Here is a 14984-nt window from a genome sequence, read left to right as displayed (position 1 = left end):
AGGGGCGGAGGCGGCCATGGCGGAGGCGGGGAGAGGCGGCGGGAGTCCCGCCGCAGCTCGCCGCCCTCCGCCCTCCCGGCCGCCGGCGGGGCGAGGCCGCGCCGTCCAGGTGGTACGTGTCAGGGGGGCGGCGGCGGCGGCCGAGTGCGGGCTGAGGCGCAGGCAGGCAGGGGCGCGGATCTGGGGAAGGAGTGAGGTCCTGAGCGGCTGTGGCACTGGAGCCGAGTTCCCTCCGGTGCGCCCGCCGTGGAGGGTTTGGAGGTGCTGCGGTTGCTCGGCGGAGGAAAGCAGCGGGGTTTTTCGGGAGGGGTTCTGGCCTTGGCTTTTGTGCTGGTTGGCCTTACAGAATGACAGGCCGGGCATGTTTGGTTACGTGGAGTTTGAAGAGAGAGTTTTAAATTTTTCTTACAGTAGTTGATCCCTTTGTTACTCCCTGTAACAGTGTTTGGCTTTTTTAAAATCAGTTTTTCTTTTACAGATTTATACACATACAACTGATGTGGTTTGGCAACGATTTAGATGTAGTGAGGCAAACATCTGAAAGGCAAAAACATACAGATCAATGGGCAAGTAAAATTGATGAACAACTTCACAGACTCTCAGATCCTAAAGACAAGTCAAAGTTTGTGGCCTGAAAATCTTTCTGGGTTTACTTAAAGTATTTCATATATAAGATTTGACAGAACTGGTATGTTTCTGCCAACAGCCATGAGTTTCTAAATGGTTTGGAGTAGTGACTCATATGAAAACTTCATCTAAAAATAACAGTTTCTGACTTCTATGAGATCTTCAGTGTTAAAATGATTTTTTAAAATTTATTTTCCACTTTCAAATATGGAGGCAGGTAGAAGTCAACTTGAACTGAAATGTGTGGAAACTAAGATTAACATTTCTTTTGGAGTTGTTTATCATATATATTCTCAGTAGAGGATGATGGTGGTAATGCCAGAAATAAGAGATTTTTTTGATGCAAAACATTCAGTTGCACAGTTTCTGTCACTTTTTTTTTTTTAACCTCGCATTTCTCCACTTCAGTCTTATCATTGATGTATTGTTTTTCAGTGGTCTAGCTGAGGGAAGAAGGGAGTTTTTTTGGTTGAGTGATACATTTGTAGAAGAAAGGGGATTGAACTACCTGTTAACCATTTCACATTCTGTCATTTTTGCCATACATAAAAATTCATTTTGCAGCGAGGCTGAGAATCATTATCTTCAGCTTAGTGATGGCAAAACTACATTACTAAAAATACCTAAAATCGCTTCAGGTCTTACTCTAGAGTGTGTGAAGTTCAGGGAAAACCAGGTAGCATCACAATGCTCAAATCCAGATCTGATTCAGAGTTCTGTATTTTGACTGTTGTACTTGGCTCATAGGCCATGAAAATGCTCCTCTGTTGGATTCTGCTGTTAATCAGTCTCAGCTAATGAAATTATAATTCTGACTCAGTTGTCACTCCGTTGATCTTGTAATGACAAAAATACACTAGTTGTTTGCAATTTATGTCCCTGTGTTGACTCAAAATTACTTTGAAAGAGCATTATGCGTATTTCTGTAGTTCAGTATTATGGTAACAGTCTTCAAATATAGGGAAGGCTGCTGCAAAGAGAACTAGAATAATAATATGTGCTGGGATTGGGAAGTAGTAGTTGGCATAAACTGCAGCAAAAGGACTTCAGACATTGGAAAAACTGTATTCCAGGTCTCCCTTATGCCTGCTTTTAGAGATTGCCTTAGCAAGGTTGGTGTTTCTGTCCCTGGAGATTATGGTTTGTCAGCGATGATATAGCTGTAGTTGATCTTGTTTTGGGACAGAAGAAATAGATGGGGTCCCTTGAGGTTACTACCAGCGGGTTTATTTACTATGAATCTGCACTTGTAAGTGGAATAGTGCCCTGGTTCATGTTTTTCCCTCTTTAAATGAACCAAGGGGACTGAAGATTCTGATACAGTCACACAATGGTAAAGGCCAATTTACGGATACCCAGTTCAGGACAAGTGCCACCTGTAATTTTAAAGCCGGGCTACAGATGTAGAAATGAACGAGGGAGAAATGAAAGTTTAGCTCTGCGGTATTTTTAATTTTTTTCTGGCTTAAAAAAAAAAGAAGTAAAAATAGTAAACTGAGTAAGAGTGGTTGAACCTAAGGAACCTTTAGTATACAATGTTAGCAGTACTCTGCTATTTTACTCATATTGCCATGTACAGTTATTTGTATGGATTTGTCAATTTTTCAGGTTTTACACAGAAGTGTCATCAGCAATTCAGCTCTGTACCTTATTTTGGCAGGCACCTAGCTCACCATTGTTGAGATAGTTCTGTGGAAGTAGAACTTGCTCACAGTAACGTGTTTAGAAGCATGCTAATATATTACGAGTTATTATTTTGAGTTCAGAGTACCTCAATGTCATCAGGTATCTATGGATTGTTTTATATGTGCTGCCGTTAAAGTACTGTTTTTTCTGTTTTCAGTTCAAACTAAACAGTGAGGTCCAAAGATAATCTTGATATTTTGCACTGCTATCCTGACTTAAAACAGGAGTTCGTTATGAAAAAAAGCAAAGAAGTTCCAGTTTTGCAGTTTTCAAGCCAATGTCAAGCTAGTTTGTGATGGCATAGTCAAATTTTTACTGAGTTAATTAGAAAACAAATTGGAAAATCATTGATTTTTCTGGATGTGCAAAACTGTAGCTAGTTCATATTGTCGTTGGAAGAATTGGAGAATCCTTTTCTTTCTGAATGAATATGTTAGATTGATTAGTATGAATGTATAGGGTCATATTTTAATTGCCATCTAGGCATAAAGGATATTAAAATCCTGAGTAAATTCAATATATTGGTTTAGAATCTCAGATTTTTGCTTATTTTTTTAGTCCCAAAGTACTAATCTGAGATGGTTCTGAAATAATCTTTTTTTGTCTATATGTTGTAATTGTAATTATTTGGTAATCAATTTAACTTTTTTTTTTTAATTCCTCCTTATTTTACTTATTTATCTCCCCAAAACAGAAGTCAAGCTTTCCTTAAAATTTTAGATAGCTTTCCTCCTACTTCTTTTAAATACCCCTTTTGCCTGTTACAGCATCCTGCCAAAAATCGCCAAAAATCAGGATGTTCATTCATTTTAGACAAGTATAGTTTTTTTTATTTTGCTGTGAAATGTTGTTAAGTTTCTTATTAATCATTGTACCATACGTCATACTCTGTAATACCTGCGTGTACATACATCATAGTCTGTAAAAAACCAAAAATACACTCCTCAATGTCCACAAAATCTGCCTACTAATGTATGCATTTGCATGTGTTCGCACAATGTACGTGTACTCACATGTCACTAAATCGTGAATAATTCAATTTCAGTATTCTAGTATTTTGTTTCTTAAGTTTCTCACATGCTCACAATAGGAACTAACCCTCTGTTTCTTCAAACTGTGCGTTTATGGTTACACCACACGATAAGGAGTTCAAGTTCTGTTTCTAGGAACTTCTTAAAATGTCCCATGAGACTTTTTACAAGTTACTTAGGCTCTTTGCCTTAAGTTCCCTATCTATAAGTGATCTTAACAGGTACGGGTTTGGATTCCCTTTACAAACATAGCCAGTGCATTACTGTGCTAATTTCTTGGGACTTTGCATTCTGTGAATGGAATGTATTATTTTTGAGATACTGAGAGAATTTGGGGGGGTTGTTGGCTTTTTGGGGGTAATTAGAATGGTGGTGAGTAATTGAACAGAGAAATCCCTCATCTCTGGTTTCTAACCAATTTTAAAATACTTCAAATAAGTTTTCATGCCTTGTGCGTATGTGGCTGAAACAATAGAGGCTTGCCGTGGTTTAACCTCAGTTGGCAACTGAGCACCACCCAGCTGCTCGCTCACTCCCCCACCCTGGTGGGATGGGGGAGAGAATCGGAAGAGTAAAAGTGAGAAAACTCGTGGGTTGAGATAAAAACAGTTTAATAATTGAAATAAAGTAAAATAGTAATAATAAAAGAATATACAAAGCAAGTGATGCCTGATGGAATCGCTTACCACCTGCCAACCAACACCCAGCCAGTCCCCGATCAGCGGCCCCCCCGGCCAGCTTTCCCCAGTTCATGTACTGAGCATGACGTCCCATGGTATGGAATGTCCCTCTGGCCAGTTTGGGTCAGCTGTCCTGGCCGTGCCCCCTCCCAGCTTCTTGTGCACCTCCAGCCTGCTCAGTCGGTAGAGCACGGGAAGCTGAAAAGTCCTTGACTAGTGTAAGCACTGCTCAGCAACAACCAAAACATCGGTGTGTTATCAACATTATTCTCATCCTAAATCCAAAACACAGCACTGTACCAGGTGCTAGGAAGGAAATTAACTCTATCCCAGCCGAAACCAGGACAAGGCTGTAATAGGAAAGCCTGCAATTGAAATGGTAGACTATGGAACTATGTCATATGTCATCTTCTAATGTGCTTAATAGCAGTTGTAGATAGAATCCTTTTTAAAAACTTGACTAGAGCCCAAGGGTACAGGCTGCGTATATGAGCATCTCCAATTAGGTAGTAAGCTTAAAGTAAAATTGATGAGTAAGATATATTAATGGAAGACTGAAGTAAAGAGTGTCATAAGAAATGCAGGAATACTAGAAACAGGTTAGTGTGGTGGTACAGATGTTTTGTTAGCATTTTTGGTTCAGTAGTCTCTTTCATTTCCTTGGAGAGCTACCAAAAGCCATGTTGTAGAACTCAAAAAATGGGAAAAAAAGATTGATAGAGAAGAAAGCAAATTGTATATTTATAATTAAAATAAAGGAATTTTGCCTACTTTTATATTTTTAAGATGCATTTTTTGTGAAAGTTAGTTTCAGAAGGATCTGGCACTTCCCCTTTTTAATGAATATTCTTATACTGTAAGTACACAGAAATAGTGCTTACTGACATACATTTGGATTTTTGTTTGGTTTTTTGTAGTCTGTCATTGTGCCTGTTCACAACAGCGAATGCTGGTTAGATGAATGCTTGAAGTCAGTTTGGGAGCAAGATTTTAAAGGAACTATGGAGCTGTCAGTTTTCAATGATGCCAGTAAGGTATGTTTCAGAACTTATTTAAAATACTGTCCAAGTAAATACTGTCTCTGATAGGAATTTTTGTTTTGGGCTGTGGTTCACCATACAAGTTAAAATAGCTGCATCTATGTCATCATTTTTCTAGGACGGTTCAGCTGAAATAATTGAAAAATGGAAGATCAAGTTGGAAGATGCTGGTGTCCCAGTAATCATTGGTAGAAATGATTCATCTCAACCTCGAGGCGGTATGTAGCTTAATAGTGATCTTTTGAGAGTTAGGTTGTTGTGGCAGGCATCTTCTGTTTTGCAATTTGAAAAGTGTCTTTGTAGCCACTTGCATTGCAATGGAAAAAAACCCACATTGTTTTCCAGAGCTCTCCGTTCAAAAACTCATTCCAATTTAGAATTTGGCCCTGTTGGTTTTGGCTCTGTAGAATTTGTTTATATGACCAGGGAAGAAGAACTTGGCTTAACACTTGTGCTCTACTCTGCAAAAGAATTTTGTTTAATTATGATATACACAACGTTATTAATGCTTACAATTTTACTGTGGCTTTCTAATAGCTGATTTATCTTCAGGAGATGGGTTTTAAGAAAAAAGAAATACAAAATTTCTTACATATAATGATTTAAAAGTAAATGTGTATCAGTGTTGTAGAATAGACCCTAAATAGAACAAAGTACATTTTTGATATCCCTTTGATGATCAGATCAAAACACAGGTTTCAGAAAAGTTTTGATGTGAGCTAAAAACTCTCACTAAACTCCTAAGTATTTACACAAGGGGCTAAAACAGTATGTTTAGTGAACTACCAGATAGGTGTATGGTGCGATTCCCTATTGATTTACATGCTAATACGGATTACATTTACCCACTGGAGGAGATAACAAGCAAATCTATCAGTTTTTCTTTTGCTTGTTTTGGTTGTTTTATTTTCAGAGTTTTTTTAACAGACAAGCTTGCTGAAATGTAAAACAGAGATAAAAGTATATTGCTCTTCGAAGAAGCAGGTGTTGAATGGTATTGAAGTTGGAAGATCATGTCTGTGTTCTGACAGAGAACAACAACAGGACAAAGCGAGCAGAACAGTGTGCTCACATTTTGTGTAGGAGCTGTATAACTAATGTTTTTACCATTCTGGATTTTGTGACAATGAATAGATGGGTAGGAATTGATACAAAACTGGTTCCAAATTTGTGTCTTTCAAATTATCTCACTTAAAAGACACACTTTGGAAACACTGTAACACAAAATCTGCTCAGTTTCTGTTTTTTTAACAAAATGTCCCGTTTGTAACTGGAAAGAAAGCTAGGCTTACTACAGTCTCCTCAAAATGGTCTTCTTATGAAAAAGCCCAGTTCTGTTTCAGAAGGCTTAATTTTCACCCCCTTGTTGAAACATGCAAATAAATAGGAGTTTGTACACTGAATTCATCTGCAACTTGGTATAGGCCCCTGGCTTTATTTACTGTCATTTCTTTTGACTATAGACTTCTTTAAAGCTGTTCTTTAAACAGTTGTCAGACCTAGCAATACTGAAGTAACACAGCATAACTGTTACTATAAATATTTTTAGTATTTTAGTATCTCTAGCAGGAACTGTTGTTGTTTTGACAGTCCAACTTGTAATATTAGCATTATTGAGCTGGTGATGACAGAAGACAGACAAGGTTTGTAGAGGGAATTCTTCTCTTTTGGGCAACTGATAAAGCTGGAGTTGAGCATTGTCAGGAATTGCTTGTATTCCGGGAAATTTATCTATCTCCTTTTCCCCCCCCCTCAACTATTGGGTGATCAGTCTCCTTTCAAATCTTACTTCTTTTAGTAGCTGATGATCTAGAAGCTAAGTAGGTTGCGATTTCTCAGGAAAAAAGTCAAAGAATAATACCAGAGGTTGTTAATTATGGTACTTAGGAAAGTTGGTTAGTAATGTTTTGTTAATACCATCTTTATAAAATGTTTTCTATGTATAAAGTCTTGTTCCTAATAGAGTGTTGTATTGATTGTGTGTAAACTAGTTTTTAGTTTGCAGGAACACACAGGTGCAATGTTTTGACAATAATTTATGTTAGAATTCTGAAGTCAGTTCACCTTTGCGCTTTAGGAAACTGAAACTAAAACTAAGTTTGAGTTCTGAACTACAAGGAGTATATTGTGCCATTAGAGATATGTCAGATTATTTTTTTTTTTTTAACATGCATTTGTCAGTGTTGGGATAGCTGAAACCTGAACAAATCTTTAATAAATTGGGGGTGAAGGATGCAGCTGTGAGCATTGTTTTAAATAATAGTATGAAATGCATAGCTCTTAAAAAAAAAAAAAAAAAGAAAGAAAAAAAAGAAAAAAAAAGAAAACCAAAACCAAGCTTATTCACGTGGAAGTCACTCTCAGGTCACCATTAAAATGAGGACAACTTTTCTTCATGGTTGTTACATTTTAGGAGCAGGTTACTTGAAAACCATAGTAGTTGTTTGCTTTCAGTGATTTACTTTTATTATGTTAAGGACTAGTTACAACTGTAAGGAGTCTTTCTTTTAAAAGAAGATGCTTTAGTACAGAAACAATGTACTAGCCAGGCTTCACATCTTCAACTATTTACACAAGATTAGGATTTATTTCTGATTCTTTTCTAACATGTAAAAGAAAGGGGGGGGACCTAGAAAAAAAGAAAGGGTCACTTGCCTAAAAAAAGGAAACCTTTTTCTTTCCAAGAGTGAGGAATGTTAATATCTCACTGAGGCTTAAGTTTTTACGGCTGTAACCATGGTAACAGGCTCTTTTCACAAAGTAAGCAGGCCTTACAAAACTCAGAGACCTGGCACAAACATTTGATTTTGTTCAGTAGAGTAATATTAAAGAAATTTTTTTGCTCGTGCCAAATGTAGGATTCGTTGTGGTGAAACAATTTTTAATATCTAGTTTCTTCTATGGGGAGTTATATCTCTCTTATTAATAATTTTTAAAATATGTGTATTTTCTTCTCTCCCCTCTAAAAAAATAGCTGGTATATGAAAAGCTTCAGGATGGTTTCTGCCTTAATCTTAGAAATAAATATTTTCCAACTTTTTCTCATAACAAATATTAAATATTTCATTATTTTAAGTGTTTTATTTGAAAACGAGATCTGAAATATTCCAGAAAGTTCATAGAGTAGTATAATTGTCATCTTGTAGTTGCCTTTGAGCCTCCTTCACTTTTTCTACATTATTGATTCCTAGTACTTCATTATTTTCTACTGAAGATTGTTGAAATATTGGGGTATACTAATGACAGCATTGAAATGTAAGTACAGGCTGCTTTACAGCTGGTAATGATGTATGAGAGTATTGATTTGATTGATGTTGGGCAAATTTAGTTCTATCCTGTTCTTTTACCTCTTGCTTTAGTAGGGACCTCCACAGTATTAGGGTTTTGCTTGTTTGGCATGTCCAGACCTGCTAACTTGCATTAGTTGTTTCCCACTAAAACTGCTCATGCCAGGATTCAGCTCTGCTGTTGTGGTAGCTACTGACTTTGCCAGCTGCTTTTTTACTGCCAGTAGGAAGGAGAATGAGAATAACTGTATATGTGAGATTAGATATTCATATGTGTATATAAAAAAAAAAGTAAATATACTGCAAGATATTAAGTCCAAGAAATCCATGATGAAGAGAAGTTAAGGTGAGGATTAAAATACTCAAAATACATAAGAAAAGAATAACACAATTACAAGGAAGAGCCTTTATTAGTAGTGTTCTGTTGGTAGTTGACATAATGTTCCTTTGAGGCAGTAAGAAATGCAGTCATAAGTCTTTTTCTGTACTTGGACAATTCAGCAAAATAGCCAAGGAACGTGTGTGTTAAAACTAAGTGAACCTTTGAGCCCAGTTAAATTTGTTTCCTGAGCAAACTTAAACCTGTATCACATAAAAAGTGTAGAGAATTACAGAAGTCTGCTTTTTTCAAATGCAAAATCAGGAGCTCTAGGGATAATATTATTTAAAATTATCCTACTCCACGGTGAGATTTTCTGGCTTCACATTTCCAGTTTTCCCATTAAAGAATAAAAGCCTGACAGTATTGCATATCTTCGCATCATTTGGTTTGCACGTCAGGGCAATCTTTTGCTGGATTCCCTGACTTGGTTCCGTAAATACTTTAAAGAAGCTTAAATGTTACATATATGACCAAGTGGAATTCATATAGCATTTTTCAGAATAACACTGGATATAGTGTGGTCTTTTCTTATAATGCTGCCCGGGAGAAGAATTCAAAGACCAGAATGTTCTTAGGTAGACCTTGTCTGCATACAAAAATTATCCCAGGTAAACACTCCTACCTTGTAGATGTATTTCAGTGGTAAGCAGAATTCATCTTATTGCTGCTTGCTGCAGTCCCATCCTTACCCTTGGCTGTGTATTCCTGCTCCCCCCCCCCCCCTTTTTTTCTGGCTCTGCCATTTGTTTGGCTCTCCAGTGCTGTCATCTGCTTCAGAAATTAAGCTGACAAAAAAGTTTTCTTCTGGTTGAACTTCCTGAAATGGCTTGGTAAAAGAGTCAACAAGTGTGAGGGGGTCAGAAACTAAAAGACCTTAGATGCCAACATTGTCATTTGACTCAATTTGTATTTCAGTGTGGTCTTCCATAGATGGTAGAACATGTTATGGTATAAATAAGCCAGGTTTATGCTCCTTGTACATATATTCTTCTGCTTTGGCTCCCCTCTGCATTACATGTGCCATTGCATAAATGATGCATGAAGTTTTTGTATTTGCATACTTTATACTTAACAAGCATAATGGAACAGAACTTTTTTTTGAGTCCTTCTGAGGACCTGGCCCCCTGATGGGAAGAACAAGTTGCCTAGCGATCTCTTGTTCTTTCTTTGCCTTTTTATGATTTGTTACTATTTGTTATGACTTAAGAGATGAATATGTATACACAGCCAAGGGTTTTCAGCATCTGCTCATTGCAGGGAGGTTAGGCTAGATGACCTTTAAAGGTCTTTTCCAACCCAAACCATTCTGTGATTCTATGATCTGAGGTACTGGATGTGAGACCTAGGTAGCTGGACTCTTCAAGATACATATTACATATTATGTCTTTGTGGAGGGCTAGCAAAGTAGTCTAATTCTACTTGATGGTAGAATTCTAACACATATAACTGATAACCACTCAGAGAGTAAGACTGAAATAGGCATACTATTTAAATATTTACAAATTACCTGGTTTTAAACATGGAAAAATTGTGTACTTTACCTGATACTGATTTTTGTGTTTCCTTTCATCCGTTCCTGACTGTAGTAAGACTTGAAAAAATGGAAAGGTAAAAACTACCGCATAATTTTATCTTTGTTTTCTCAACAGTTGGATTTGCTAAAAATCAAGCAGTAATTCAGAGCTCAGGAACCTATCTCTGCTTTCTGGATTCAGTAAGTTAATGCATTTTGTCTAACTTAGTTTTGTCAATAAAATTCTTTTGTTTTTAATGTAGTTGTTGGTTTGCCTTGAAGACAAGCTGTTTAAAGGTGGGTGGGCGTTAAACGTGCTGGTTACTATTTATAGCCATAAAGTTGTCTTCCAACCTGTAGAAAGCCTACAGCCTTACACCATTCTTTGATCCTATCGGATTTCACAAGCTATTGTGAGCAGGGTTGGGTCAGGTTGGTATTTAGGTGTTTTCAGGATTTTTCTTTCCCACATTCTTCAGAAAATTGTATTGATGAGAAACTAAGAGCTAATCTACTGTTTTTTTGATGGAAAATAGGAGAGGTCTCACCTTCCATCTTGAATTTTTTTCTGTCCTTTGTTGGATGCTTTCTGTGAACCCATTCAGCTCGCTAACCCACAGATAACTATCTGACTTTACGCAGCTTAATATGCAGTGAAGGGTTTCACAAATATGCATAGCTGATCTGAGGAATGGTGCCATGTGGCTAGGATCAGGCAAGAAGAGCAAGACCTTTAAGGCTCACTGATCTCATGTAATTTCACCCGAAGATTGATTCTTTCCTCTGAATTGGAACTGAACTATGGTTTAGTGTAGTACTAGGAGGAACTGGCTGCTGAAAGTGTAGGTTTTCAGGTAGGATTCAACTTAATGTTATGATTGTCTGTGCTTATTAGAAAGTGTCATGAGAGCAGGGATGTAAACTCTACAGCCTTATAACCACACAGGTTTTAATTTGGGTAATCTTTCAGTTTGCAAACTCCATTTGTTGTATCAAATAGATAGAAGGATTTTTTCGTTTGTGTGTTAACATTTTGTGAATTAATCGGTGTTACAAGACATGGTTAAGTGCTGGTATATTTCTTCTGACCCAAGGCAATGCAGCAGAAATTTCTTGTCATACCATTTAAGAAATTAAGCTTTGCAGGTGGCTTTCCTGGCCTTTATTCTTGCTTTCATTAAGTTAGTACTGTATTTAGCAACACAGTGTGCCTTTTTAAACACGTTTATTTGAATTTATCCTAGTTTCCCTTTAACAGTTTGTTGGGTTTGGGATTTTTTTGTTTGTTTGTTTTACAGAGTGTATTTCATGTAAATCTTTGTATGTAAGTTCATGGAGGGTGAAGCTTTGAAATGCAATATCTGATACATATCGGTATATATGGGTATTTCAGAAACAAAATTTTGAACATCCATTGAATACACAGAACTCACAATCACGTATACAAATTAATGGTGTTTGGAAAGGTCAGTTTCTCATACATCAAAAAATAAGTATTTCATATCCAGCACTGAGCATCAGCATCTGTTTCATAAACAGCTTATTTTGAGGAAGTATGAGCACAAAATTCGCTGCTCTGTTTTTGATCACCCGACTCACCAGATTTTAAAAGAGTGTATGGACATCATAAATTATGCCATGAAGTAACTGGAGTGATGCCAGTTTTGTTGAGATGAATGAACTCGGGATCCAGTTCTTTTTGCTTTACTTCAGGTAGACACAAACCCAAGTGCTAGTTTAATTTATATGAATGATTCCATGGATTTAACTCTCCTATATTGTGAGTCAGAGAGGCTGTTTACATATCTAAAATGAAAAAAAATTAGACTTTACTTATGATTTGCAAAGTTCAGGTATTGTAGGGGGCATTCTAGGGAGTTCATAGGATGAGTTACATACGTATTTATGTTGGCTGAAGTTAGCTGAGTCCAGGTGAGAAATGTGTGAGAAATTAACCTACTATTCTCTTGTCCTGTGGAGCTTCATATCTTCTGTCTCAAAATTGTATAAAATAATTTACTGAGGTAAATTTTGGATTATTCTTTCTTTTCAGTCCAGACAGATCCAGTTGTTTGTAAATCACTAGCAGTAAACTAGAAAATTAAATTCTTTAAATGAAATTAATTAATATTTTTATAGAGATCTCTTAAAAATTCTTACTTTGTTATTTACCTTATGGTGTTTACACAGTATGCATCTTCATGCTGCTGTGTTGTTTCTATTTGCTGTCTAGCTGTGAAGGATAAGAAAACATCAGGGGAACAAATTACAGCTATTAAGTAATGTAACAAGTGATGATTTGGGATTTCTGCAAGATTATCATTAGCATAAGTTTATATTTAATATAATTAAGACCTACACGAAGTGATTTGATTGAGAATTTTATGACTTACAGTACAGACAAGCTTGGAAGAAGCTACCAAGATTTTCTGTTCTGCACATTTCTATTACTGCTATTGAGCTAGATGCTTCAAAATAGAAGGTATTCTGAACTATCAGAAGCCTAATCTTGATACAAAAGAAATACTAAATAATTGTCATTACTTAAGTATATTTTCTACTGTCTCTCCTTGTGACTACCATTTTTTGCTGAAGACAGATCGGAGGAAATAAAATTAAGGTGGAAACGGCTACAATCTAAAAATTGCTCAATATTTTGGCCGTAGTTAGTATGTGTGTGATAATAGCTGAAACACAGATGTTGCCAGCTGTTTAACAACTCCGCTTCTGCACGCCACCTACCTTCTTCATTTCAGTCACCAATCCAGTATCAAGCTCTCTAGGAAGGAATGCTGATATCAGCCTTTTGGAATGTGCTGCAGTAATGCCAGGGAATTGACCTTCAGAAGTGCAGCCATAATTTCAGGTTTGCTATAGGTGGATGTGGAGAGAAATGGGGCTGGGTCAGTAGTTTGTATGCATTTCATATAGGTGGACAAATACCTCGTGGCTCCTTGTACATTCATTTCACTCAAAGAAGTGAAATGAACGTATGAGCATGTTTGGGAGCATCTTTGGAAGTACTGGCTCCAGAGAGACTGTTTTGCTTGCCATTCCAGCTGGAGTCAAGCTGCTTGTGTTATGTCTCTCAACACAGATTTGTGAGGACAACAAATTGGGAAGAAATGTGGAAAAAAAGGTTACAGAGCTCAGAACTGTCAGAATTTGATCAGCCTATTCTAGTATGAAGTGGCAGCTGTTTGACTAATAGCTATTATGGAGTTTTTTTGCTGTGGCTGTTGTTACAGATTTCACCTCTAAGCTACTGAGGCATTTTTCCCACCAGGAAAACAAGTAGAAAAATTGAAGTTACTTAACAAATTGTTCATATTTAACATTTATAGTCTCAGAAAATCTTGGTCATAATGACAATAGAATTAACTAATTATGCAAATACATTTCACTGTTACCTTTACTCTTCTTCAAATTGTCTGCAGTTATGACTTCATCTACCAGTTGCATTTTATTGCAACCTTAGTTTGTCAGTTCTCGGGGGTGGTTACCATCTTTTTTATAATCATTTACCCACTTGCAGTGCAGCGGGACTCTTACACTAAAAATTCCTTTTTCTGCTTTGAACTGCTATTTTCATTTACATTCACTTAAACAAGCCTATACTTGTATAAAACTGTGCTTCTTCAGAAAGGAACATGCTTTCATTTCATCCTAATAATCTGTGTAGTTTCCTGTTATTTCAGGTTTAATCAATGTGTTGTTGGAGGGTTCCTGACTGTTAAAGAAGAAATATAAAAATGTGTCCTTTTTTGACCTGCAATATTTCAAACCCAGTCATATTCACTTGAGTCCTTGACACACTTCTAGTCTTTTGAAAGGCTCTGTTGGCAATGTATCACTATTTCTGAGATTCTTAGCCAGTTCAAAGATGTGACTAAACCATGTTGCCACAGTGTCACTGCTTGCTAATAGCTGAAAATGACGTAGGGAAACAGTTAAGTTTTATTCACCAAAAATGCGGGTGGACCACCGGAATTGGCATTCCCATGTTTGAATTGGCAGCTGCTGACCTGTGCCTTTCCGTTTGTGAGATTTGCTTGTATGATTTAAGTTGGGAATGTTAATTCTTAATTGCTGTGAAATTGCACGCTTTTCTTGAGTTTCAAGTTCAAAAACACTTCATTGAGGGGGTATTCATAAACGTCTTGGAAGAAGGTGGTTGGACCTTAGCTAGCCAGTCTTGGTAGATGTTTCAGGGACTCCAGCCTTCAAGCTAGCTTTCACTTATAAACATAGCTGCTTGTTTTGACAGTCTCCATAACTTGCTGGTTTTGGAAAGATGGATTTCTTGTTAGTTGCCATTATACACTACTCTACAGGCACTAACAAACTTTTGAAATATTCTTCCTTTCTTTCAAATTAACATCTGTATAGCTTAGGAAATGAAGCAGTGATCAGACTTAATGTATTCGGTTTTTGTTGTTGTTTTAACAATACTATTCCTTGCAAATTTGATCCTCTGATTTAAAACCTGAAATAAGCTGTTACTCAAATAGCAGGTATGGGGATGTAGTGATGAACTCCATTACCAGAAGCCTCTTCCGTGCAGAAGAGCTGTGCATGTTTCTGATCACTAATGAGCACCAAAAAATCAAACTACGAGTGCTTGAAATCATTCCTTTTATTGTTCTGTAAAGAACTGCATGTATTAAAAAAGATTAAATGCCTCTATCTGGAATGTGAAATGTTAATTTTCTGTTTCATAAACGAAGAAGCAAACCTT

At 36.9% G+C, this 14984-nt stretch overlaps 1 protein-coding gene across 2 annotated transcripts in view; it reads left to right on the top strand.

The window, feature by feature from the left end:
• The window catches only part of QTGAL (queuosine-tRNA galactosyltransferase), a 134784-nt gene continuing 119800 nt past the window's right edge, over nt 1-14984 (top strand). For both annotated transcript variants that reach the window (XR_012996616.1, XM_076353802.1), the window contains exons 1-4: nt 1-112; nt 4942-5058; nt 5183-5282; nt 10383-10447. Coding sequence is in view for 1 of the 2 variants with exons in the window: in XM_076353802.1 (XP_076209917.1) it covers nt 17-112; nt 4942-5058; nt 5183-5282; nt 10383-10447 (378 nt within the window). In the remaining variant the exon portion in view is untranslated. The remainder of the gene's footprint in view (nt 113-4941; nt 5059-5182; nt 5283-10382; nt 10448-14984) is intronic.

This window comes from Aptenodytes patagonicus, chromosome 16, assembly GCF_965638725.1.
Source record: "Aptenodytes patagonicus chromosome 16, bAptPat1.pri.cur, whole genome shotgun sequence".
Taxonomy (NCBI): domain Eukaryota; kingdom Metazoa; phylum Chordata; class Aves; order Sphenisciformes; family Spheniscidae; genus Aptenodytes; species Aptenodytes patagonicus.
Note: the sequence above shows the minus strand (reverse complement) of the source record. Positions and strands in the feature narration are given on the sequence as shown.